This window comes from Pocillopora verrucosa, chromosome 2 (assembly GCF_036669915.1).
Source record: "Pocillopora verrucosa isolate sample1 chromosome 2, ASM3666991v2, whole genome shotgun sequence".
NCBI classification, from domain to species: domain Eukaryota; kingdom Metazoa; phylum Cnidaria; class Anthozoa; order Scleractinia; family Pocilloporidae; genus Pocillopora; species Pocillopora verrucosa.
In genome coordinates this window covers 2,799,333-2,826,071 of record NC_089313.1, presented here as the reverse complement: position 1 = coordinate 2,826,071, position 26,739 = coordinate 2,799,333, and the positions used below count along the sequence as shown (strand labels likewise).

Below are 26,739 nucleotides of genomic sequence, written 5' to 3'. Positions count from 1 at the left end.
AAAAAAATTGGACGTTAATTGATCTTCATGATATGATTTCAATTTAAGTTGGGGCGGAAAAATAAGTTTTAAACAATACGTGCTTGCATATACGAGTTGGATGCTACCTCCAGCTGAGCCACGAATTGTTAGAGGAGTTGCTTTGATAATAGCAAAAATAAAGATAATGCAGTATGCAACGAGTATGCATATTCTCCATACTGTTCTCTAAACATTTCCCAAGGTGCTGACAAGGAGAATTTGCCTGACAATCAAGAGCTTCTTCAGTTGGTGATCAGTTCCTACGTTCTCCTGGCGTTAATGTTTGATTCAGGGATGACATGGTAAGGAGAAATTAGATGCCAGTCTCTCTTAGGGATTGAAGGCTTAATGAAGGAATGAGTGGGTGACTGATTGGATGAATGAATGGGAAAATGAAACTTTTAAATAAAGAAAGAGAAAACGAAAGACAGAGGTAACAAAGAAAAGGAGAAGGAAACAAAATAAAACCAAACAAACTCGTGAATATTCATAGAAGTACAGACCTCAGAGAAAGTCGCTACTCAAACTCTCCTCTGGTGAGAGAGCTTCTCCCAAAGAACAGAACGGACGGATTAGGAACACATTGAAGTTGAAAAGCAAAATATACCTTGAGGGAATAAAAGAAAGAATAAGCATATATGTCAAAAAAAGCGGGCAAGAAATGTTTTAGCGTCAACATTCAGACTTTTACTCACATCTTTCACGTGTGTAACACATGTACAGTGTTGTTCACTTATCTGACCTTGTCTTATTGGCATCTTCTAAAAGTCTCATAACTTTCGTACTCGTGGATTGGGAGAAGCGATGTGATGTAATCATGACAGGCACTAGCCCCCAGATCTCTTTGCGCCTTGAACCTTTCATTTTCAAGATGGCGAATCCCTTTGTAGGAAGACATCAATCATCCATTCCTCTCAAATGAGTGAAAGATAACACTATGACAATCAACTTACTTTACGAGAATTGCCGTAAAACATGGCCCAAAGCTTGGTGCGCGTTTGCAAATGTTTGCGGTTTCATAAGCTGCGCAATTTGGCTTTTTGTTTTGTTCCCACAAATATGTAAGAACAGGAAGCGTCGATCTGTGGAAGGACTTAGCATTCTTTGGGCCACTGCGAACTTCACAGCATCGCTGGCAAACTTTTTCTTCGCTTTTTCTGTTGCACTGCCTATGTATATCAGAATATTAGCGGTATGTATGTCCATTTTAGAGTTTTACATACTACTACAGTTTTGGTACTACTCCAAGCACACTATGCGGATGAAATTATCCTACGGCGCTGTGTGTGTTCTGATCTGGATTGCAGTGATCAGTTTAGACCTTTCCGTTACCGATGCCGCGGAAAAAGTCCAGTGGTTGGCAATTGTTCTTTGGTCTATTGAGTCATTTCCGCAGGTAGGCAGCTCAATATAATTTATTAATTTGATCTAAGACAATACTGATTTAAAATAACCTACAGGCAAACTAATTCGTGATATGTTACTCTACGTCCATTATGAAAAATTTAGGCTTAGTTTCCCTACTCGTCATCTTTTTTCGATACCAGACTGTCCTTCACTCTTTCTTTGCTACACACTCTGAATTTTAAATAACATGCAGGGCCAGTCTGTGCATCTGTGCAATTTAGCTCCCCAGGAGGCTCCTTTTGGGGGGGGGGGGGGGGGTTTCCAGGGAGCAATTCCTCTGAAGAGAAAAACAGGAATGTACCTGTTCTTAATTTACCTCTATAGGTCCTTCATTCATTTCAAAGGAGAGATGGGAAATGTGTTGATTCACAAAAAGTATCTTTCCAAATCAATGATAGGGTATGTTGCATAAATCATAGCAACATTCAGCCTCTCATTGGAGGATCTTTACTGAATGGCATGGTATTGACCTGTGGGGCACTTAAAAACCTATGGTGGAGTAAGGGGTGGAGGGGGGGGGGGTAAGTTTCAAAAGAAACTATAACGCTGCATTGGTGGGAGAGTATAACAGGGTAATTTTAATAGTATTATCAACTGAGGTGATAATGTAAATTAGCCTCTGTAAGGAGTTGAAAAGCTAATGTTTCAAGTATTAGCTGTTTGCCATTTGCTCTGATGAAGTGGAGTAAACTTTTTGTATTTGATTCTGTGTAACTAACCAACTAACCTGTATGTGTATGTGTATCAACTTCCTACATTGGAGTGTGACTGTGTAGATAGCTTGCAATGCAGGTATCTTATCAGGGCAAGTTAAAGTTATAAGCTCACAATTATTTATCTGACCCAGCAAGTTTGATTTGGAGTTAGAGTGGATGGCAGGGGGAGGAGCATGGGAGAGGTAATGATATTTATCACTCCATCCCTGCCCTCTCCTTCATTTAAACCATCACTCACCCCTTTGATGCAAATTTGTTTTTCTCCCCAGCCTACCTCTGCTGTTAAAATTAAAGATGGTGGCTATAATTTTCACTGAAAAATCTAAGGAATATAATGGATTACATATGTTTACAAATGATATTAGGAAAAAAACCAGGAACAAGTGTTTGTTGGGTTGTGGTTACCTTGTGAGTACTATAACCTTCAATCAATCAATCAATCAATTTATTTAACATGGTCAGAATGCTTAGCTAAAAGCTAGTTTACAGGTACGCCACGAAATAAAAAGAGAAAAGGAAATTATAAAGCCTTGTGAAGGTATATAAATTTAAATAAATTAAGATTAAGAACTAGCTAATATTAAAATATGAGAATTTAACAATGTAGTCACCAAGTAAAATGTATAAAATGTAATCATTAAAAACAGTAAATATAATCAATGATAGATCCTCACCGCACTAGAGTCCCGTGAGATCTAATGTTTGTAAGTAATTTTTAAAAGTAGTAAATGTTTGTATCTTTCGAGACTTGTCCGGTAAAGCGTTCCATAATTTCGATGCAGCATATCTCCATGATCTTAACCCGAAGGTTGTTGATTTTACTTTTGGGAGGTCCAGTATTGTGGTGCCCCTAAGGTTATAAGTGGAGCACCTTACTGTTATAAGATCACGTAAGCTTTTTGGACCTGCACACTGGCTAATATCTTAAAGACAGTGGACAATATTTTCGCTAATCACTGTTCACGAAGACTTGAGAGACCGATACGCTTACAAAGATCCTCACAAGGCAAGGACTTATCTCTAAAAACAAAACGGAGTGCATGTTGAACTCCCAGAAGTGATCAACATGCAAATTCTCCCTATAATATCCACACATTATCCAGCAATCAAGGGATGAGATACTCAAAATTATCAAGTAGGTAGAATTTATCTTGAACTTACACCAAATTCTCATAACTTAGTGACAAGAAAAAGTGTAGCAGCTAGAGGAGAGAATTAATAATCAGGACCCAGTTGTTCATGAGGCGAATAATGTTATCCAAGGGATAAATCGCTATCCAGTGGATAACTGTAAGAAAAAAAACATACTGTGCTAACAATGCTAGTTGTTTGTCCAAAGACAAAAGTTGGTTACCTGTGGCACCTATGCTCAGCTGTAGTATAGCCCTGCTGTAGGTGCATCTGAACACAAGCAGTTCACTCCACTTCACTGTCTCTCGCACTCCATTTAATTCTGTTCTTCCCCAAATGAGGGCAACTATTAAAGTCTATTCACACCATAGTTTCATTTTTGCTAGGTTCTCTTGACAAACAACAACTTGCCATCCATTTCTGATGAACCCAGGCACCCTGATGTATTGCATGCAACATTCTCTCCCTATGAGAATATCCAGTATGCAGCAAATGATGTTTAATCTGTTGCAGAAATCAAAGCACAATTTTTATAGCTTTTAATCTTACAGTTCTAATAACCAGCAGTTGTTAGGGAAATCCAAGGGAGGATTGAAGAAGAGATGCAAAAGGAAAAGACAGAAATCAACCCTGAAGATCATTAGCAGTGAATACACAAACTGGTTTTTTTTCTGATCTCCATGACACACCTCCCAGTCCATGGCATTGCAGATTCAAACCTACTGCCACTCATTAGTACCTTTGGGCATGGAGTGGTAAGGCGGGTGGGGTGGGGTCTGAAGAAAGAGGGGGTTGGGGTGGGAAGGAAGGTTGAGGGCCATACATTCATTACAATTTCACAATGTGGGGGGGGGAGGGGGTTGGGGTCTTAAGAAGGAAGGGGGCGAGGTGCGAAGAAAGTTAAGGGGCCGTACAGACACCACAATTTCACTTTTAAAATGATTTTTTATTGTTTACTTCCAGATTATTTTGAATATGCGTCGTCGCACAACAGATGGTCAGTCCACACTCTCTGTTGTAATTACACTTGTTGGTAAAACAACAGATTTCTTGGCAAATTATCTCCTGCTTTTGCCAGCACGATATGTTGTCATGACCTACTTTTCATGTACCTTGGCTTTTATCAATGGAATACAGGTAATCTTCTATGAATGGAAAGGCATTTCTTGTAGAAAAACTTAAGATAAGTGAATCACTTCAGAAAAAAGCCAGTTAACTGAAAAAAAAACAAACAAAAAAGTAGGGTTGGGAAAAAATCTCGAAACTTTGCGAATTATTCAAGTACGGTTACCTTGCTGATTTGCCATTCTGTTTTGAGCTTTACCATAAAGTTTCTACGCTTTTAAAACACTGTGACATACTGACCTGAGTGGTTGTTTTTAATTCGTATAAGGCAACTTGATTTTGGTAGCATGCCACCTAATCGTTACAACAATCGCATGAGACACTCTTCTGTAGAGCTAAAAGAAAACAACCGCAGCCTATGTAATGTCATTCTTCTTTTTTTTTCTGGAAAAATAGGTTATCTGGTACCCCAAGCTGCAACCGAAAACAAGTGGACCAAATTTCGAATTTTGTGCAAGGTTGCGCGATATTCCGTTCTATCAGCTGGGTTTTATATTTCTTCTAATGCTGGCTCTGGTGGTTTTCAGCTTGTGCATTTGCGTGAACACGGAGTCTGCGCTGGGAATTTTCGCGCCAATTTCGGTCGCAGGTGTTCTTTTTGGTGCGTTTTTGTATCGAAATTACCGCGAGAGCCGGTTGCAGTTCGCCAACTCTGTTTTGGCGTAGCTGGATCGCTGCTGCGCTAATAAACCTGTGCAGTACACGTGGCTGACACGTGATGATGATTGAAGAACACTTTAAGTTTTTTTTGGTTTTTTCTGGATGATAGCGGTATTTAAAATTAGAAATAATCGACCTTAGCGCCCGGCGAGTTCTCCTTGTCCACTTTATTGTGCATTGAAAGTACGATTTGGCGGTCAAAAAGTGACCCCAAAAAGCGCGCGGCCAAAACGATTATATTACATAGCTGTGACGTAGAAAACTGTGGAGACACGTCGGCAACTATAATGGAGAGAGGAGAAATCCAGAGGAAAAGACGAACGTATTGCGTGGCTGGAGCGCCAAATGATATTAGCTACACGAATAATACACATATACCGAGTATTTCTGTACACTACTTTCCAAAGGATATAGCTGTATGGCCAAAATGGATGTGTTTCGATCGTTGTCATCGAGGAGATTTTACTCTTCATTGTCAATGCCTTATGCTCCGTACCGGCTTCGAAGATGGCTGTTATGAACACATACCACAAGTAAGATCAGGGGAAGATAACCAATGAATTCAGCTAAAACAATACCGGTAAGGGGCCTGTTCCCACACCGAACATGATTGTGCAACATTCTTTTCGGCTGGCATTTCGCAAGCGAAGAAAGGTGATCTCCTTATTGTTGTTTATTCCACGCGCTAGAGATGTACTTATATTCCTTGTCTTTCCACATGAACGCATTTGCGCTTTTCTTATCGTATGAAAATCGAACCAATTGTAGTTTCCATCGTATTTTAATAACAGAGCTATATCAAGGTTAAGCCCTTTCCTGAGCTGCCCGATCTCCTATTTCGTGAACAGAGCGAAACCTCTGGAGGATGCTGGCATAAACAAGCTCGAAGCGGTTGTATATTCTCCTAACCTAGGTTTGCGAAAATCCATCCTACGAGACATCAATTCTCCCTGCTCACACATTCTATCCTTCCGAAGCAAACAGTCGATGTCGATGATCCAAATCAAGTGGACGAACTCTGCGGATTCACAAAGAAGACAGTGAATATTTTTAATTGGCTAGGAATGGATGTATTGAGGTGAAAGGGATAAAATAAAGTTATAGTAATCAAGTGTAGCCATAACCTCGTCAAGTTCTTTCATTGCTTTAGTGAAAGCGAATAAATGAACGGGTCATGTCAGTAAATGAATTATTTAATTGGGAGACCGCCGACATAAAACTAAGCTGACTCACTGAAGGACTCACTGTGCGATTCACAGACTGAATGAATGAGTTAACCCTTTACACCCATACATCAGTATGCATATTCTCCATACTGTTCTCTATACATTTCCTAAGGTGCTGCTGAGGAGAATTTGTCTGACAATCAGGAGCTTCTTTAGTTGGTGATCAGTTCCTTTGTTCTCCTGACGTTAGGGTGATATGGAAGGAATGAGTGAGTGACTGATTAGAAGAATAAATGGGAAAATTAAACTTTAAATAAAGAGAGAGAAAACGAAAGACAGAGGCAACAAAGAAAAGGAGAAGGAAACAAAATAAAACCAAACAAACTCGTGAATATTCATAGAAGTAGAGACCTCAGAGAAAATCGCAACTCAAACTCTCCTCTGGTGAGAGAGTTCCTCTAAAGAACAGAACGGACGAATTAGGAACACATTGAAGTTGAAAAGCGAAATATACCTTGAGGGAATAAAAGAAAGAATAAGCATTTATGTCAAAAAACGAAGACAACAAATGTTTCAGCGTCAACATTTAGACTTTCACTCACATCTTTCACGTCTATAACACATGTACAGTGTTGTTCACTTATCTGACCTTGTCTTATTTGGCATCTTCTAAATGTCTTTTAACACTCGTGGATTTGGAGAAGCGATGTGATGTAATCATAACAGGCACTAGCTCCCAGATCTCTCAGCGCTTTGTACTTCCGCTTTCCATTTTCAAGATGGCGAATCCCTTTGTAGGAAGACATCAAGTATCCGTTCCTCCTAAATGAGTGAAAGATAACAATATGAGAATCAACTTACTATTCGAGAATTGCCGTAAAACATGGTCCAAAGCTTCGTGCGCGTTTCCAAATGTTTGCGGGTACATAAGCTGCACAATTTGGTTTGCTGTTTTGGTGCCACAAATACGGAAGAACTGTAAGCGTCAATCTGTGGAAGGACTTAGCATTCTTTGGGCCACTGCCAACTTCACAGCCTCGCTGGTAAATTGTTTCTTCGCTTTTTCTGTTGCACTGCCTGTGTATATCAAAATATCAGCGGTATATATGCCCATTTTAGAGTTTTTCATACTACTACAGTTTTTGCATTACTCCAAGCATACTATGCGGATGAAATTATCCTACGGCGCTGGGTGTTTCCTGATCTGGATTGCAGTGATCAGTTTAGAACTTTCCGTTGCTGATGCCGAAAAAAATGTTCAGTGGTTGGCAATTTTTCTTTGGTCTATTGAGTCATTTCCGCAGGTGAGCAGCTCAATATAACTAATTAAGTTGATCTGAGACAGTACTGATTTAAAATAACCCACACGCGAACTAATTAGTGATATGTTACTCTTCGTCCATTATGAAAAATTTAGGCTTAGTTTCCCAATCTCGTCATCTTTTTTCGATACCAGACTGTCCTTCACTCTTTCTTCGCTACACACTCTGAATCTTAAATAACATGCAGGACCAGTCTGTGCGATGTAACTCCTTTATAAGTCCTTCACTCATTTCCAAGGAGAGATGAGCAAAGTGTTGATTCGCTAAAACTATCTTTCCAAATCAGTGATAGGGTATGTTGCCTAAATCATAGCAACATTCAGCCTCTCACTGGAGAATTTATTACTGAAGAGCATGGTATTGACCTGTGGGACACTTAAAAACCTATTGTGTTGTAAGGGTGGTAAATTTCTTAAGAAACTGTGGTGCTGCATTGGTGGGAGAGTATAACAGGGTAATTTAGTATTATCAGCAGAGTTGATAATGTAAATTGGCCACCATAAAGAGTTGAAAAGTTGATGTTTCAAGCGTTAGCAGTTTGCCATTTGCTCTGACAAAGTGGAGTAAACTTTTTTTATTTGATTCTGTGTTACTAACCAACTAACCTGTATGTGTAATTCACTTCCCATGGTAGAGTATGATTGCATAGATAGCCTGCAATGCAGGTATCTTATCAGGGCAAGTTAAAGTTACAAGCTCACAATTGTTTACCTGACCCACCAAGTTAGAGTGGATGGCAGGGGGAGGGGGCATGGGAGAGGTAATGATATTTATCACCCCATCCCTACCCTCTCCTTCCTTTTGACCATCACTCACCCCCTTGGTACAAATTTGTTTCTCTCCCCAGCCTACCTCTGCTGTTAAAATTAAAGATGGTGGCTACAATTTTCATTGAAAAGTCTGAGGAATATAATAGATTACTCATGTTTACAAATGATATTAGGAAAAGAAAACTATCAACAAATGTTTGTCGGGTTGAGGTTACCTTGTGAGTACTCTACCCATTACTCCTAGAGGTGATTCACATGCAATTTCTCCCTGTAATATCCACACATTATCCAGCAAACAGGGTATGAGATACTCAAAATTATCCAGTAGGTAGAATTTATCTTGAACTTACACCAAATTCTCATAATGTAGTCACAAGAAAATGTTTAGCAGCTAGAGGAGAGAATTAACAATCAGGACCCAGTTGTTCATGAGGCAAATAATGCTATCCAAGGGATAAATCGCTATCCAGTGGATAACTGTAAAAAAAACCCCACTGTGCTAATAATGCTAGTTGTCTGTCCAAAGACAAAAGTTGGTTACCTGTGGCACCTATGCTCAGCTGTAGTATAGCCCTGCTGCAGGTGCATCTGAACACAAGCAATTCACTTCACTTCACTTCACTGTCTCTTGCACTCCATTTTGATTCAGTTCTGCCCAAACTAATTAAGTCTATTCACACCATAGTTTCGTTTTTGCTAGGTTCTCTTGACAAACCACAACTTGCCATCCATTTCTGATGAACCCAGGCACTGTGATGTATTGCATGCAACATAGTGTTTCTCTCCACAAATATCCCATGTTAGTCAGAAGTGGGAAGCGATTCTAAGGGAATATCCAGTATGCAGCAAATAATGTCCAATCTGTTGCAGAAATCAAAGCACAATTTTTATAGCTCTTAATATTACAGTCCTAATTACCAGCAGGTGTTAAGGAAATGCAAGGGAGGATTGGAGAGGAGATGCAAGAAAAAGACAGAAATCAACCCTAAATGTCATCAGCAGTGAATACACAATTTGGTTTTTATTCTGGTCCCTATGACACACCTCCCACTCCATGGCATTGCAGATTAAAACCTACTGCCACTCTTTAGCCCTTTCCTGCACAAGGGAAATGTCAAATTTTTCTAAAATGAGAATGATGAACTGCTAGACCATGTATAATATATTATTTTATAGGTATTTTTTGGGGTATGCTATGAAGGACATCAACAGGTGTGAAGGTGGTAATTGAAATAACTGAGAAGTTTCCAAAGTGAAAAATAAAAAATGTTGACATTTTTTTTTTTTGCCTCATACATATACCACTAAACTATAGCCAAAATTGCAGCTCTCAGAGCATTGATTGTGGTGAGATATCACCTGAACCAAAACAGTACAAAGACAAAAGGTTCCAAAAGTTGCAGGAGTGGTAAACCAAGTCTTGTATTGGATGGGGCCATGATTTTATGCCTTCAATCAATGTACAGATCTTTCAATGACCTTTTTGGTTTAACATGGAAATTCTAGAAAAAGTGAATTGATATTGAGCATGTAATTGCATCCTGTGCCATATAGCACTCTCAGGCTGGAAAGGGTTAGTACCTTTATGCATGGAGTGGTAAGAGGTGGGGGGTGGGGTCTGAAGGAGGAAAGGGGGTAGGATGGGGTGGGAGGAAATCTAAGGGCCATACATACATTACAATTTCACAATGTTTAAAATTATATTTATTTTTTAATTCCAGATTTATTTGAATATGCGTCTTCGCTCAACAGATGGTCAGTCCACACCCTCTGTCGTAATTACACTTGTTGGTAAAACATTGGATTTCTTGGCAAATTATCTTCTGCTTTTGCCAGCACAATACGTTGTTATGACCTATTTTTCATGTACCATGGCTTTTATCAATGGAATACAGGTAATCTTCTATAAATGAAAAGGCATGTCTTACAGAAAAACTTAAGATAAGTGAATCACTTAAGAAAAAAATCGAATAAACTGAAAAAAAAGTAGGGATGGGAAAACAAAAACTTGAAACTTTGCGAATACAAAGCTTATTCAAGTAGGGTTACCTTGCTGATTTGCCATTCTGTTTTGAGCTTTACCATAAAGTTTCTACGCTTTTAAAACACTGTGACATACTGACTTGAGTGGTTGTTTTTAATTCGTATGAGACAACTTGATTTTGGTAGCATGCCACCTAATTCTTCTGTAGAGCTAAAAGAAAACAACCACAGTCTATGTAAAGTCAATCTTCTTTCTTTCTTTTTTTTTTTTTTTCGGAAAAATAGGTTATCTGGTACCCCAAGCTGCAACCGAAAAAAAGTGCTGTCATGAACACAACATACGGCAGCTTCAGAAGTCCGGACGAGGATGCCCTGGAAGCGAATGACTGCGAACAAGTTCCTCTGATGGCTGACGAGGAAAGCTCAGTGGAAGATGTTGACAGAGGATCTGCAGAAGAAATGGCCTCCATTTGCACATTTGTTGTACCGAATTTCGAATTTCGTGCAAGGTTGCACGATATTCCGCTCTATCAACGGGGTTTTATATTTCTTCTTATGCTGGCTCTGGTGGTTTTCAGCGTGTGCATTTGCGTGGACACGGAGTCTGCGCTGGGAATTTTCGCGCCAATTTCGGTCGCAGTTTTTCTTTTTGGTGCGTTTTTGTATCGAAATTACCGCGAGGGCCGGTTGCAGTTCGCCAACTCTGTCTTATCTGTGGGTGGATAGCTACTGCGCTGATAAACCCGTGCAGTACACGTGGCTGACAGTCGTCTTTGTGGATAGGAATGGTTGAAGGGGAAATCCTGCACCCGAGCCTTCTTTATTTTTTTTGATTGAAAATGAGCATTACATTTTGATAAGAGTTGAAAAATGGGCTACGAGACTCACATTGTAACAATTTCAAAATACTGCTCTGAAAGTTTCAAAACACGTGTTTTCGATTTGCTTTGCATTGTCTAAGGTGTCATTGTACAATTAATTTTAATGGTCAGTTTTTAAGGATGGACATTTTAGAGACAGTTGAATCCATCAGAATGTCTTCAGTCTTCTGTATTTCACTGCTCATTTTCTTGCAGACGCTACAAATTCTCTTGAACCGTTTGCACTTGCGCAGTAAGCTTTTCGAGAGCGTTCTGAATCTCTGCAAGTTCCTTATTGATGAGCGGTGAACCATTGGTTTTGTTACCCCCTGATAAATCAAAACAAAGATTGGACTTAAATTGATCTTCATGATATAATTTCAATTTAAGTCGTGGCAGAAAAATAAGTTTGAAACAATTGAAACAATACGTGCCTGCGATAAGTTAGAGGTAGTTGTTTTGATAACAGTAATAATAAAGGTGATATTGATAACAATAAAAATAACGATAATAATGATACTGTATTATAAATGATGATAGCGTAAGCCATCCATTAATTAACACTTGATGTGTAGCGGCTTAGAGAGATGATCAAAAAGAAGAGTGTGTTCTATGTCCATGAACTTGCGCGAACTGACCAGTGATACTCACTTGGAGAAGACTTGAAAAAACTGAAGTGGTTTCTTCGGTAGAGAAATTCCCACAGAAGACCAGAGATCAGGAATGAAACAAAAATACACACGGAAGTGATCAGCAGGTGCTGATTGGCCTTTGAATGGATCGAAAGGACTCCAACTGTTTCTGTAGGGGAACCTAAGGGCTGAAAGGATTCAGAACGTCTTTTAGTCCAGCGACAGATTGAATTAGAAACTTGATATTGTATTGATTTTTTTTACTAAGGGACCAGTCGACATAAATCGCAGGGGGGGGGGGGAACACAAGGTTTTAAGGACGTGGTAATGGAAGGAGGATCAGTCGCCACTGACAGAGTAAAAAGGGAGGAATTGTAATGAAAAAAAAAATTACCGCCAATGAGGGTGAATCATAAGAATTTAGTACAGAGCCTTTTGGGAGGTGAGAGATGAGGTAAATCGTATCGTGGCGAGACCAAAACATTCCAAACCCTCTCCCACCCCCCAACCCCCACCCCCACCCCCTCCCTTCCCCACCTCCAAGCGGTAATGACCGATTCCTTTAATTTAAACTGTGAGGTGAATTTAGTACGGACAATATTCTCAAAGTGTTAGGGAAAGGAGGATAGCAAGTAATGGTGATATATCACTAGGACTAACCTTCACCGGCATTATGTAGTGTTTCATTGTTCTATCCAAACGATGGCGGGAATTGACGAAGTATTCTGCAAGGCATCCATTCTTTCCCGTGAGCTCAGGAAAGCCTCTATCTATGAGCGAGACGCCGTATTGTAATGAAGTGTCGATACGCAAGGCAACTCTAAGATTGTCGTTTTTCAGTTGATCGAGGTAGTAGTAAGCTTTGAATCTGTCCAACATGACACCATCAACATCACCTGCTGTTAACATATCGAACATCTTCATTTCTGTTTCAAAGGCTGGGGAAGGCAATATACGAAATGAGTAAGGGACAATCATTTTCTGGGGGGAGGGGAGGGGATGAAGGATTTGAGGATCACATGGTTTTCAGGGAGAACGGGAGGGCGGATAAGTCGTCGCCGACAGAGTATGAAAGGGGGACTATGAAGAGTTGAGTGCCTTTTGAGGGGGGGGGGAAGGGATCATATACGAATATTACGAAGCCTTACCGGAAATCAAGCATATCTCATCGTGACCTCCCTCCCCTAAGGTTTTCATCGCGTGGAACGAGTTTTTAAAAAATCATTTCATTTCTCGATTTATATCAGAAACAATTTTAGGTATTTCTTCAGTCTGGAGTCCTGAGGGAAGGGCCGGTAGAACTGACACGCCCAAGCGGATATTCACTGCACTTTCACACCCAGAAGTGATTGGGAATTTGCCCCTCCACAACGCTACTCCTTCTGAGTAACATTCTAAATATGGGCCATCGCAAGATTCTGAGTGAGCGCTAGAACACGCTTTCCTGGAATTATAATTTATTCTTTTGGCCTAACAACAATAGGAATAGAATTTCGCATAATTTATCGTTTTTTCATGCATGTTCGATACAAAAAAATAGATCCGATGGAAAAATGGTAACGTACTTTTCCGATGGAATAAGCAAAACGCTGTTCTTACTTGTAACATAAGCCCCACGATGTCTCGCCTCCTTTTCAGCATCTGATCCGTTTATTGCTGCGAGCTTCGAAGGAAGAAAAAAATATATCGCCGGGGACACTATACGGAAGTAATTTGGCAGCTAAGATGGATACTGTCCTATGTTCAAACATGATATGCTCGAATCTATGTTGTAAAATGGAATAGAGAGAAAAAACTGACAGCCTAAGGACTTTTGCAATTTGGTTACCCCCCCCCCTCCCCCCCGCAGTTCTCTCGGTGCCCCTCACCACTCTAGAAGAACAAAGCCACTATTAAAGAAGCGACATGATTTCCGCTGACTCAAACCGGCGACCCCAAAAATTGCGACTGAAGTTGTTATTACATGCTGATGGTTTGGACAGTGGCGCGGAAAGTAACTGACTGATCACAAGGGTACCTTAAGCTGTTCTTCTCCCGCCAATCACTACGCGTACGTGGTTAAGAAAACCGCAGCTGAAACTATCAACCAAATGATCTTAAGCTGGAGCAAAGGCAGAAAAACATTACTCACGCGTTTTCCTTGAGTACTTTTACAGCCTGGGTCAACAGACGAAACAGTGATGGCGCTGGTGATAGCAGCAGTGAAAATGGAAATAAGACAGACGCCGGTTAAAATCCAAACAACGGAGAAAAGTCGACCGTACATGGTCCGTGGAACTTTGTCACCGTAACTGAAACAATACGGTCAAAATTGCATTATAGAAACAACAACTATGTTATGATAGTTTTGGTATTCTGTTATTTGGTCGATGAAAAGTTTCGCTAATTTAGGGGAAATCTGCAAGCAATTGTTTTCTGTGGTAGACAGACTGCTAAAGAGGAGCATAAAAGGTGTACAAGATGACCATAAACCACCTTAAAGATGTAGGGAAAATATTTCAAGGTACACATTCATTGTCCCTGGTGGTGTCGAATTGTAGTGAAGGATGTTGAACATCTGACGATCATCCAAGTTCAAGCTTCTTTCGCACCATTCTCGGACATAAAACCGTTTGAGTCCGTAAGCCGGAGCGAGAGAAATAACAGAAGTCCAGGATTAAAAGGAGAAGCCTAGGAGAGTTCGACTTACAGTGGATGGAATAAAACCTTTAATATACTTTGAAGGAGGAACTTACAAGATAGCAGGATAATATTTAAGAAAAGAGATATAGCTGCTGTACGTCCTTTCCTGAAGAAAATTTGAACGTAGCCAGGAGCCCATTACCAATGGGCTCCTGAAGTAGCCTTGTATGATAAATCAGTCTTACCCAACAGTTGTCATGGTAACAAAAGCCCACCAGAATCCTTCTGTTGATCCACGCCCAAAGGAAGACGGGAAGTGATGATGGTTAGTGCTTGATTCCTGCAGATAAAACATCCTTTTAGTATTTAAGGGAATATCACAACTTCGTACATAGAAAACGATCCCATTGCTTTTTTTTTAAAAGCTTGTATGTTTTCTGCTAGAATTACATACAGCTGTTTCAAATGGCTCTAAACGAGGCAAGAGGACGTTTGCACGTTTGCCAGCAGTATAGAGTTAGGCACCAGTCATTATTTGTTGGGGGGGGGGGGGGGAGAAGGGTTTTAAAGGATTTAGGTTGTGTCATGATCGAATTAGACCTGATCCCCCCTAAGACTGTGCAACATTCTTATGACCCCATTGATTGCCAGGTAATTGACAATAAATTTTCCATAGTCCGCCATTTATACTTTGTAGGCGACAACTGATTCCCCCTCTGATGCTCCCGAAATCATGTTACCCCTTCAAAAATACTCCACCCTCCTTCCCCTCTCCCCCACGGGAGATAAATAATGACCAGTTCCTTACCAATGCCCATATGGAGATCCCTGAAATACCAGCCAAGAGTAAAATCACTGCGCAAACGGGCCAAGCAGACAGAATTGTGTACGTAATAATCTTCTCAATCTTCGTCTTACAGGCATCGTAATCAATGACTAACGCAAAACCAGGCGATTCTACGATAGTGACAAGCGTGACGCGCCAGTCTCGTGATGTCGACAATTCTTCAGTCAACGACGAAAACAACGAAGGTGTTATCGGAATTGCGATGTCAGTTTTTTCTTCCAGAGTGAGGGAGCTCAATTTTTCCTCGGAGAAAACCTCCCTCCAATGCATCTTCGTCATATTGCAGGAGTAGCGGCGAAAACAGCGAATTAATCCCGCTTGCACAAAATCATAAATCAGGCCATGCCATTTTGTCCTATTGGCTTTCACGTATGGAGGGTTGTGGAGGAATGCTGCGCTGAAATTCGTGCTTGAAATTGGGCAATTTCCAATGGAACCTGATTTTAACGCGAAAACAGCCGTATTGTAGAGAAACAGAGAGAAAAAGCACAATTTTGATGCCATAACTAAAGTTTGCCCCACAGTCATGTTATACCAGTATCACGTTTCCGGGTCCTACACATATTTACAGCAAGATTGTCACGCACGCAGAAGCATAGCAGAAGAACACCCAGGGAAGAGGGGCTACATGATTCTAATCATCCTACCCCCGTCCGTATAAAAGAGCCCAAGACAGCGAGTATGATTTCATGTTGTCCACATGAAACGTGAAACTAATTCAAGATGGCCGCCGGTCACCAACGGAGAGACGAAGTGACAACAAACCATTCCTTTCCCTGGTTAAATTAAACAGCAAAGGAGTATTTAAGATGTCGATGAAGGTTTATTGTGCCTTAATCACCGCACAGCTTGGATTTGGGGCGTATGGCATTATCGTGACAAAGTTCGCCAAGGAAACTAAAGCAGATCCTTTAGTGTTCTGCCTGTTTCGTGATGCCGGAGCTTTTCCAGTCATGATGTGTGCTGCTTTTCTCGTTGAAGGAAAATTGAGTTTTCCTTCTCTCAGGTTAGAAAATTTACTTTTTCATAGCTAACCAAGCAGTGGAAGTGAGTCGTATTCTAAATTACGTCCCTAAAACATGAGACGAAGCCCAACTGAAACATTATTTTAAAAATAATCTCGAAATTATTTTTAATAACTGTAAGATTATGATAAAAATTTAGCTAAGCATCAAGCTTAAAATCAAAAAAATTAAAAGTGCTAAGTCGAAGAACCAATTTTTGTGGCTCACTGTAATTTGCGAAACGAAACGAAAATCTGTAAATATGCTAATGTTTTTATTCAGAGGTTGACCGATTTTTAATAAGACTTAGGATAAGTTAACTTTAAAAAAGAAATATGGTAGAACAAATGTCTTAAAAAATAAAATCATAGAATATATGATAGAAGGAATCTGTAGCCTAGAGAAATTCGCGGTGCTGCTGAGTTAAATATTAAGACTAGAGCTAAGACCAGAGCTAAGAAATTCCTGTTAAAGTTATGAGTACTTTGATCTGATGATTTCTGTCTGTCCTGTTTTCTGGATGTAACACATGTTTTTGTTTTAGTATATTTAAGACTAGAGCTAAGAAATTCCTGTTAAAGTTATGAGTACTTTGATCTGATGATTTCTGTCTGTCCTGTTTTCTGGATGTTACACATGTTTGTGCCAGACAGAGATACCTCGAATATCACTTTGTGGTAATCTCTTTTATTGGATAATCTATAGATATTTTTACATCTGATTCATAGATCTAAATTCGATTTAAATTCTGACTCAGAGTTTTTGAGGATTATTTCATCTATTCATTTAATTATTCATAGTTTTATATAGTTTTTAGACATATATGTTTTTTTATTATGGTGATCCATCTTTGTATGGGGTCTATAACTACTTTACGGATTATCCATTGGCTGTACTACCTATCATTAATAATTGTTTTAGTTTAGCCATTTTGTATTGTATATGCCATGTATTGCAATAAGTAAATAAATATTTTTGCAAATCATTAGCATATTTCCATTTCGCTAATTACATATTTCTAGAAATCTGTAATTTACAAAAAGGAAATATGCTTATGATTTAAAAATCTGTATGGTGAACTTTACAAAATTTCAACAACGTTTGTGAATAACTCAGTGTTGTTTAGGCAATAGTATGCAAAAGCAATTTGAAATGTGAGTTGACACTGTAGCAGTACTGTCCACAAGGTAAAGACTACATACATAAGGTGTAATCAATGTATGTTGTCGATCAATAATTCAAAGGCATGACATAACACTTACCTGACCAGAAATGGACATGGAAAGTGTCGCAGCATGTTTCTAGATGAAATATCATGTTTACTAGAAAAATGTAACTGACCCAAGCTCTTTTATTTTCTTCAGTCTCAGAATAATTTTCTTTTTTTGCAAATTACAGATTTCTGTTTTGCAAATCATTTGAATATTTCCATGTTGCAAATTATTCATTTTGTTTGATTTCACAAATTACAGTGGGCCTTTTTTTTTTGTGGTATTTCTAGAAAAACAAATAGAATGGTCCTCTTAACCATGAACTCCTAAGATCTCATCATCAATTCTCCTTACTGTCTGCATTACAATTGTTGTGGTATTAGTTTGGAGAATGTACTACAGGATCAACTAAAAATTCCCTAACTTATACTTTTGTCTATTCTCATTACTTGTAAGGTGAAAATTTGTTGTGGTCACTCCAGGGAGTTAATCCTTTGGCTCCAAAGAGTGACTAGCATTTAATTCCTCCTGACAATAATTATCACCCTTGAATCAAATTTTAAGGTCATAGTAATAAAGGAAATGATCACCAACTAAAGAGGCTTTTGATGGTGAAACAAATTCTCCTTGCCAGCAACTTTAGAAATGTATAGAGAACAGTATTGAGAATAAACATGATGATGTTGAGTTTAAAGGGTAAAAGCTGTTCCAGCCGCCTCAAAAATAATTATTAAATAACTGTTCCAATTTTCATTCTTTTTTGTAGAAGCATACCTTTGCTGATGGTTCTTGGCCTCACAGGACCATTTATTCCTCAGCTTCTTTTCCTCCTTGGTGTTTATTTAACATCAGCTAACATGGCTGCTATGTTCCAGCCTGCAGTGCCTGTGTGGAGTGCTTTCCTTGCAATGATGACTGGAGTGGAACCACCTCCAAAGCTAACAACAAGTCATGGATGCGCTAAAGTTTTTGGAATTTTATTAGCAGTTTGTGGTGCTATGACAATGACATTAGGAAAACTACATGATACTTCCAGTGAAAAGTCCTGGCTTTTACAAGATTCATCTGTTGGGACTCAGTTTCTGGGTTGCATTTGTCTCTTTGTGAAAACCTCCAGCACAGCCGTGTACTACATTATTCAGAAGAAATATATTTTTAATCAATCCCACTCAACTTGGAAGAAACAACCCTTGGCTGTTACAGCTTGGAGTTACTTTTTTGCTACAATTTTTCTGGCATTTGCTTCATTAACTTATTCAAATCAGCCAGAAAAGTTCACAAGTTTTACGAAGGAAACATTCTATTGCTTACTGTATGCAATTGTGGTCTCCTCAACAATGTGTTATCTACTTCTTTCTTGGTGTAACATGCAGGCACCATCCACTCTTGTTACCTGCTCCTGGCCTCTTCAATCTTTATTTTGTGCACTTTTGTCCATGATATGTTTAGGACAATCGCTACAGCTTCTGGAATGTGCTGGTGGTGGGTTGATAATCAGTGGTCTGGCCACAGTTTTGTGGTCAACTTACAAAGAGAGTGAAGAGTTACGTTTGCATTTGAAAAATGAGAAGACACTCTGTTAGGAGAAGTATGACAACAGGTAGCCCAAGCTCCCAAAATGAGCCTCCCTGAATATACAAATATGTTGACATTGTGCAATGGCTGAAATATGAGAATTTTTATGAGAATTTTTATGGGAATAAACAGTTGCCTTTGTGACCTTAAAAAAACTGAACCTAAGAACTATTTTACGGGCAAAGCAGCTGAACTAAAATGGAACTAAACACCCCTACATTAGCCTAAGATACTCTCATGATGCAAAGGAACAACCTTATATTTCAGCCATTGGGTAACATTTACATATTTGTACTGTATATTTACTGAGGCTCATTTTGCCAGCTTGGGCTACTTTTGGTAAAATTCCCTTTTCAAATAATGAAATGAAAAACAGGAACCAGTCACTAGTTACCCTTTCATTCTCAAGTGATCAAAAAGAAATTTATCCTTGTAATTTTGATACATATTTAAATGTTAGGATAGCATTTGATTTAGCACCAAATTCTCAAAGCCAAAATTATTGGCGATGTATGGAGAACAGTGCAGAGAAAGTGATATTTTGATCTTGGGAGTGAAAGGGTTGATGCAATCAAATTTGTTCGCATAACAACTTCACCATTTCTTCCTTGGTATGCAAATCTCAAAACTGGCTATTATCGATGAAACTTATTTACATTGACTCAAAACTGTAAAAAGTACTACACTGTATTTACATTTGGGTTTCACTATTAACCTAAGGTGCTCTGCATAGCTGAGAGTAAACTTTATGTAAAAATGTCTCAGTATGAGGGAATTTAATTTGTAAGTATGTTAAAAAGGATACATGATATCCCTCCCAAGGATTTAATTGAATACAAATAATATTAGGGAATAAATAGGGAAAAGTTGAAATGATTGATTTTCAAAGTTTTTCATGTGTTAGAAATGCTAGTGTCAAATACTCCTAATTTCACATGTATTGTTTTCCTGTTTCTTAATGAAACACTTGCCATCCTTAAACCCTTCACGTTCTTACATTGGTATTTATATTCTTCACACTGTTTTCTTTGTATTTCCTATGGTAATGACAAGGAGAATTTGTGTGGCAATCAAGAGCTTCTTGAATTGGAGATCATTTTCTTTATTTTCATCATCTTTATTTGTTGAGGTTGATACTGTAAGGAGAAATTAGATGCTAGTCACTCTTAGGTGTCAAAGGATTAAACATGAGTATTGGCATTTACATAAACTGCAGTCAATACAATGAACGAATTGACAACATACAAAACCTGTCACAATAAAAGTTAAAAAACATCTTTTGATTCAAATTTGTTTCAACCCTAAAACGCCTTGTTACCTGAAACTGGCAAAAAAAAAGGTAATGGTTGTTTCCTTTCTCTTTACAGGGTTCCCACTATGAATTTCATGCTTGAAGTTATGTTATGTTATGAGAGACACAGTTTCAGCATTTTATTTCATTTAACAGCTCCCTCGACAACGTGAACTTGCTGCACTCCGCAAGGAAGCACTTAGCCTCACTCTGACTCTGAGTCTCAAGTAGTAACTGCACTTTATCCTCAAACTTGTAAGGCAACTGGAATCGGGAATCTTTGTTTGAGCACAGGTAATCCAAGCTCCAGCTGTGAGGTGATCATCTTGCGAAATAAGAGTCGTGGCAAAATTATAAGAGTTTGTATGGGAATATTTACGACCGCTTCTAGGAATGAAAAAAACATAGTCAAATCTCACTTAAAATACCTCACCTTTCTTCCCCAGTGTGCCTGTTATCTGCCCGTTTATTAGAAATGGGTAACTCGCTAAAATGGGTTCTTTTCAACATAGTAAGCGGTCAGATAGCAAGCGATGCACTGTGGAAGTAAGGAGAGGTATTTTTATTGGAAATTTGACTGTACTTTTTGTTCGTAAGAGCGGTCGTAAATATTTCCATACAAACTCTTACGGATTTGGCCATGACTCTGTAGCTTGGGCTACCTGAGGTTTGAGGAACTTTCGGAAAAGTGATGCAGGTACGTTAAATTACAGCGGTGATTAAATTGTTGTGAAGAGCATTTGAAGCACTGATCATCCCCAAAAACACAAGACTTGTTTGACGTGGAAAAATTTGTCTGTCTCTGCTCACATAAGATACTTGATAGAATCACTATACTTAGGAGATCAACTCTATTCTTGTTGATAAATCTTCGATAAGTTGCAATCGTCCGTTGCGCCATATTGTTTTCAGTCAGCGGAAGAATAACGATCGTTTGTTGGCCATCACTCTTCAAGATTAGGTTAAAGCACTCAGTGGCGGATCTAGGAGAGGCCCCCCCCCCTCCTTATTTTGGGTAAAAAAAAAGAATCTCAGAAGGAAGAAAAGCCGGTTGGGCATGGGACAAAAAACCGCCGCCTTCCCCCCTTAGCTCAAGGTCTGGATCCGCTATTGGTACTATCAATTTTGCGTTCGAAGTCAACATGTCAGGAAAGTGCTTGGTCATTGTAGGTTCTCTCTGCTTCTGCCTCCTGACTCTTGCATTCTTTACGTATATTGAAGATACTAAAATATGCCGTCTATATTCCCGACAAAGTTGTACAACTATGTCGTTCCCGACAGTCTCGGGAATGGTTTGCAATCTCCATCCAACATATGGAGATGATTATCTTCCTTCGCTGGAATCATTTCTACACGCGTCAACAACTAACAAAGACCAAGATATTCGTTTGAGTGACTTAGCAGTGGTTTCCAGATTGGCTAATGCACGTCAACCTGTAGTTGATGTAAGCAAGTCAAGCCGAATACATGTCGACAAAATCGCTCTCGTCACGCCTAATGATGATACAGTATTTTCGTGTGGAGATCTAGCACTTAATGCACAGAACGCTGGATACTCTGTGGTGACATATTTTGGCGACGGACATTGTGGACCAGATGGAAATGTAACAAAACCTTATACTCGAGAGGAGATATTGATTCCCATTGTGTTTGCTGAGAATTGTGCCAATCACACCACTTCAGACTTTAACAATCTTGTTAATGATTATGATTTCCTTAAAAATGCTGACCAAACATATGTAAATATCATAGAAACTAAACAAGGGTCTGATGAGCTCAGACAGATGGCCAAATAACAACTAACTCCGGAAAATAACACCGCAAACAACAGCAAGCCCTAACCGCGATGAGAACACTCATGGATCATACAGCGCAGCAGAACTCATTTTGTTCGTTTGTTTTTTTTCTCCGATAATATTGGCCTGTAAAGAAATATATAACGGAGTTTTTTCCACCCACCGCCGGTGTCACAGCGGATTTGGACCCCCTCGGTCTAAATTCGCTAGCGGATATGGACTCCCCTTCACAGATTTGGACCCCACTACCAAACTTTCCTTTTGAGCATCCTTTGTATCATATTTGGTGACTAATTCTATTTGCAAGCTTTTTTGTCGATGTTCTTTTCAATCACAACACAACATTTCCTCAATAAAGATAGAAAAAAAAAAAACCAGCCTTTTCGTTCCAATTCTACCGCATTCATTATAGCGAGTCGTACAGTATACGCAAGAATTAGAACAAACTACTGCATTCGAACTATTGAAATTGTTACAATAAATCTTTGCTTCTTCTGATGCGAATCAACATTGGTACGAAACGTCATAACGATAGTGGAGACTATTGCGTCCAGTCACAAAGATAAGTCAGTCTGATTTTCTAAAATGATAACATTAAACAGTTTTTGAACAAGAACGAAGAAACTACTCGTATTACAAGTCTTCGTAAAGCCTATGATAAGTAAAAATGTTTCTATTCTGAACTATTGGAACTCTCAGCTTATTTTCAGATGCAAATCAACATCAATGTCAACGTCTTAACAAAAGTGGAGACTATTACATCGAACTCAATCTTATTTTCTAATTTTAACGATTATTAACTGTTTAGGGATCCGAAATAACACCTTAACAATTACGAAGACGTCTAGAGTCTGGCAATCTGCAGACAATGCAGAGCCACTCGCCCTTCGGGGCAGTCTTAAATCCCTCACAGCTCATGTGTAACCTTTCCTCGCACAACTCACACTGTACCATGTCGTCCCAAAACTCGGGCATTGAACAATGACAAAATAAATTAGTGTCACAAGTTTGTCTCTTATTGAATCTAGCGGTGTTTGACTATCGCGGGAAAGGTTCAAAAACGACCTCTCTCCAGACATTAAAATAAATTATTGCCTATTTTCCCTTGGTCAAAAGAAACATCCGACGGGATGCCAGTTCGTATGCATTAACGATACGCATGTTTTGAATTAAAAACATACTTTAGTACGTACTGGAACGTAAAGTGTCATCCCTTTTTACTAGAACGTTAAAGATAATGTTTTCACTCAGTTTTGTTGGGGAGTCCATATCCGCTAGCGGATTTGGACCGGGGGATCCAAATCTAGGGGGGTCCAAATCCGCTGGGGACACCGGCACCACATAATTGGCTAAATGCTAAGGAAGTAAAAGTTTTTTTCCTGCTGGGGTTTCCTGGCGCGCCGCTACGAACACAGCTAACCTCATGTATTAGGCTGCGAGGAAATGGAAATGTAAATGCAATTTGATACATTACGAGAAGAGGTATTTTACTCGTTGGTAATTTTATTCCTAAATTCGTTATTTATTTTTAATTGAAACATCACGGGATATGAGGACAGACACCTCCAAGGCAAACACAACATCGACGGAAAAATTACCAGTCAACGAAACGTGCACTTATGATATGTAATTAAGTTCAGGTTGGTTGGTCATCTCAACAGGAGAACTATTTTTTTTTATTAAAAGAAACATTGCTTTTTCATCACGACTTTTCGCGGTTAACGTTCAATTAAATCCGCAAAGGAAAACAATCAAGACGAGTAAATTTAATTATGTCGCGATTCATACTCAAAATTAGTTTGTCATAAGATGAAAACGCACAGTCTAAAATGAAGCAACTCCCCAAGAAAGACAAAACCTGAAGGAAAGGTTTTGCCTTCAGATAACAACAGCCCAAATATGACTGACTACCCAAGAGAGACAGAGCCAGGCGAAAAAAAAGGAAAGGTTCTGCCTTCAGATAACATCAGCCCAAAAGGGACTGACTACCCAAGAGAGACAGAACCAGGTGAAAAAAAAGGAAAGGTTCTGCCTTCAGATAACATCAGCCCAAAAGGGACTGACTACCCAAGAGAGACAGAGCCAGGTGAAAAAAAGGAAAGGTTCTGCCTTCAGATAACCACAGCCCAAATAGGACTGACTACCCAAGGGAGACAGAGCCAGGTGAAAAAAAAGGAAAGGTTTTGCCTTCAGATAACATCAGCCCAAATATGACTGACTACCCAAGAGAGACAGAGCCAGGTAAAAAAAAGGAAAGGTTCTGCCTTCAGATAACAACAGCCCAAAAGGGACTGACTACCCAAGAGAGACAGAGCCAGGTGAAAAAAAAGGAAAGGTTTTGCCTTCAGATAACAACAGCCCAAATAGGACTGACTACCCAAGAGAGACAGAACCAGGTGAAAAAAAAGGAAAGGTTCTGCCTTCAGATAACAACAGCCCAAATAGGACTGACTACCCAAGAGAGACAGAGCCAGGTGAAAAAAAGGAAAGGTTTTGCCTTCAGATAACCACAGCCCAAATAGGACTGACTACCCAAGAGAGACAGAGCCAGGTGAAAAAAAAGGAAAGGTTTTGCCTTCAGATAACAACAGCCCAAATATGACGGACTACCCAAGAGAGACAGAGCCAGGTAAAAAAAAGGAAAGGTTCTGCCTTCAGATAACAACAGCCCAAATATGACTGACTACCCAAGAGAGACAGAGCCAGGTGAAAAAAAAGGAAAGGTTCTGCCTTCAGATAACCACAGCCCAAATAGGACTGACCACCTGAGAGAGACAGAACCAGGTGGAAAAAAAAGGAAAGATTCTGCCTTCAGATAACAACAGCTCACATACGAGTGATTACCCAAGAGAGACAGAACTAGCTGAACCGGGAGAGAAAACCGGGAAAAAAATTAAAAAATGAAGGTTCTTCCCTCACGGAGATAAGTCAGGCAATTAAAGACTGATTACCCGAGAGAGTGGGTAAGAAATAACAAAAGAACGAGAGCATCTTTAGGATTCTGCTTTCGAAACTGCGAAATAGTACAATGCGATTAGTTAGAAAACACACTAACCTGCCAAGAGCGCGTCATCTTATAAGGAAGGAGTATTTGAGCTGTAATGTCAGAGTTCATTCCATAATCAGTTCATCTTGCTCATGTTAGGTTTCAACAGTTGGATAATACACCGTGTGATTTTAAGCGTCTGTCATCTACCTATCACAGAAATAACTCCTTCTCTTGCTTCGAAAGCACAGAAGTAAAGGTAAACCTTGCTTTGCTGATTAAACAGTTTGGGCATCATCATTTTCCGCTCAAAGGTCATTAAGCAGCGAGATTTATCGCGCGTCATCATAAAGCTCTAGACAGAAATTACTTCCTCCCGAAGTAATACACAGTTAAGACCTTACCTTAAGGAAAGAACGATGGCCCCTTTTCGCAGATACCGCCGAATACACTCGTACCTTCGCACAGAATTTTCGCGGGATAAGTTCCCGCGCTTACCTGATGATTGGGACCTACTAAAATGATATTTTATCAAGTTATCGGAGCTTCCTCGAATTATATGGCGGCTAAAACACTAAAAAATCCGTATTGCCGATAGACAGTGAGGTTCAAACTTTCTTTGAAGGGGAAGAAAACCAATATACTAAAAGAAAAACCGAAAGTTACGTTTTCAGTGGCTTTAGTGTTAGCATTTCTCTCGGCTGAGAATGAAAATCGACAACTGGAAGATTTGTCACTGGCCCATTTCGGCCGTTTACCTGAAAGACTTCTTCTGTTGGTAAGGACAAAGTCAATAAATGAGAATTTTGTAAATTGAAAATTACGACCATCGTTGTTTTTGTAATCATGGTTCAATGCATTTTTCCATCTTAAGAGTTCGCGCCAACGTACTCTACGATTGTTATTCGGAGATTGTCGTTTCATTTATTTTCATTCATTAATGAAGTCGGCTTTTCTTCTCAGTAGAGGGCTATTGTGTTTATATGATAAACAAAATAATACATGGTTGCTTGTAGATATGGAATTTCGCTTCTCGTGTTCAACTCGACATCTCACTCGTGAGCTATCGAGTTAAACACTCGAAGAGAAATTCCATATCTACGCGCGCCCATGTATCATTCTCTATTTTTTGTTCATTTTAGTGAAATGGAGTTTTGTGTTTTTGTATTGAGAGAAATATTAGCAGTTCCGAAATTTGTGGTTGCTCGAAGACATCTCAATGTGTCTCAAAATTATGATGTTATTCGCCCTTGCTAAGCGATTTTTCCCGAGTTATCACCCAACAGTTCTGTCCAAATGCTAGACGGCGAATAAATGGTGGGTTAGAAATTTCTGATACAAAGAAAAAAATTCCGGAGAATTGGTGATGCAGTAACTCGGTGAAACGATGAACCGGCAAAAAATTTCACACAGTTGTGCTCTTTTTAACTCGCAAATTGTAAGCATACGTAAAGTCCTTTCGTACCTGTAATGAGCGTTCGTGACTACGTGACGTCAGTTATATAGATCTTTAATCGATCGCTCTTCAATTTTGTCAATTTTACTTTTACAAGGGTCAGGACTATTTGTTAGAAATGAACTCCAAATCTTCGTTTTCCTCCTGCCAAAATATGT

At 39.3% G+C, this 26,739-nt stretch overlaps 4 protein-coding genes across 4 annotated transcripts; 3 read left to right on the top strand and 1 right to left on the bottom strand.

Moving 5' to 3' along the window:
* Positions 1–884: 884 nt before the first annotated feature.
* LOC131770395 (uncharacterized) lies at positions 885–6,771 on the top strand. The gene is made up of 3 exons (XM_066162136.1): positions 885–1,417; positions 4,239–4,412; positions 4,797–6,771. Exons 1-3 carry the CDS (start codon positions 959–961, stop codon positions 5,064–5,066), a joined length of 903 nt encoding a protein of 300 aa, XP_066018233.1. The 5' UTR covers positions 885–958; the 3' UTR covers positions 5,067–6,771.
* Positions 6,772–6,900: 129 nt separating this feature from the next.
* LOC131770394 (uncharacterized) lies at positions 6,901–11,678 on the top strand. Its single transcript, XM_059086100.2, has 3 exons — positions 6,901–7,530; positions 10,040–10,213; positions 10,587–11,678. The coding sequence occupies exons 1-3, from the start codon at positions 7,072–7,074 to the stop codon at positions 11,025–11,027; spliced, it is 1,074 nt and encodes a 357-aa protein (XP_058942083.2). The 5' UTR covers positions 6,901–7,071; the 3' UTR covers positions 11,028–11,678.
* LOC131770392 (uncharacterized) lies at positions 11,103–15,792 on the bottom strand. Its single transcript, XM_059086099.2, has 7 exons — positions 15,224–15,792; positions 14,661–14,755; positions 13,925–14,084; positions 13,393–13,456; positions 12,454–12,731; positions 11,813–11,981; positions 11,103–11,490 (listed from the first exon to the last, which is right to left on the bottom strand). The coding sequence occupies exons 1-7, from the start codon at positions 15,788–15,790 to the stop codon at positions 11,381–11,383; spliced, it is 1,443 nt and encodes a 480-aa protein (XP_058942082.2). The 5' UTR covers positions 15,791–15,792; the 3' UTR covers positions 11,103–11,380.
* Positions 15,774–20,327, top strand: LOC131770407 (uncharacterized). Its single transcript, XM_059086113.2, has 2 exons — positions 15,774–16,268; positions 18,244–20,327. The coding sequence occupies exons 1-2, from the start codon at positions 16,072–16,074 to the stop codon at positions 19,058–19,060; spliced, it is 1,014 nt and encodes a 337-aa protein (XP_058942096.1). The 5' UTR covers positions 15,774–16,071; the 3' UTR covers positions 19,061–20,327.
* The last annotated feature ends 6,412 nt before the right edge of the window (positions 20,328–26,739 follow it).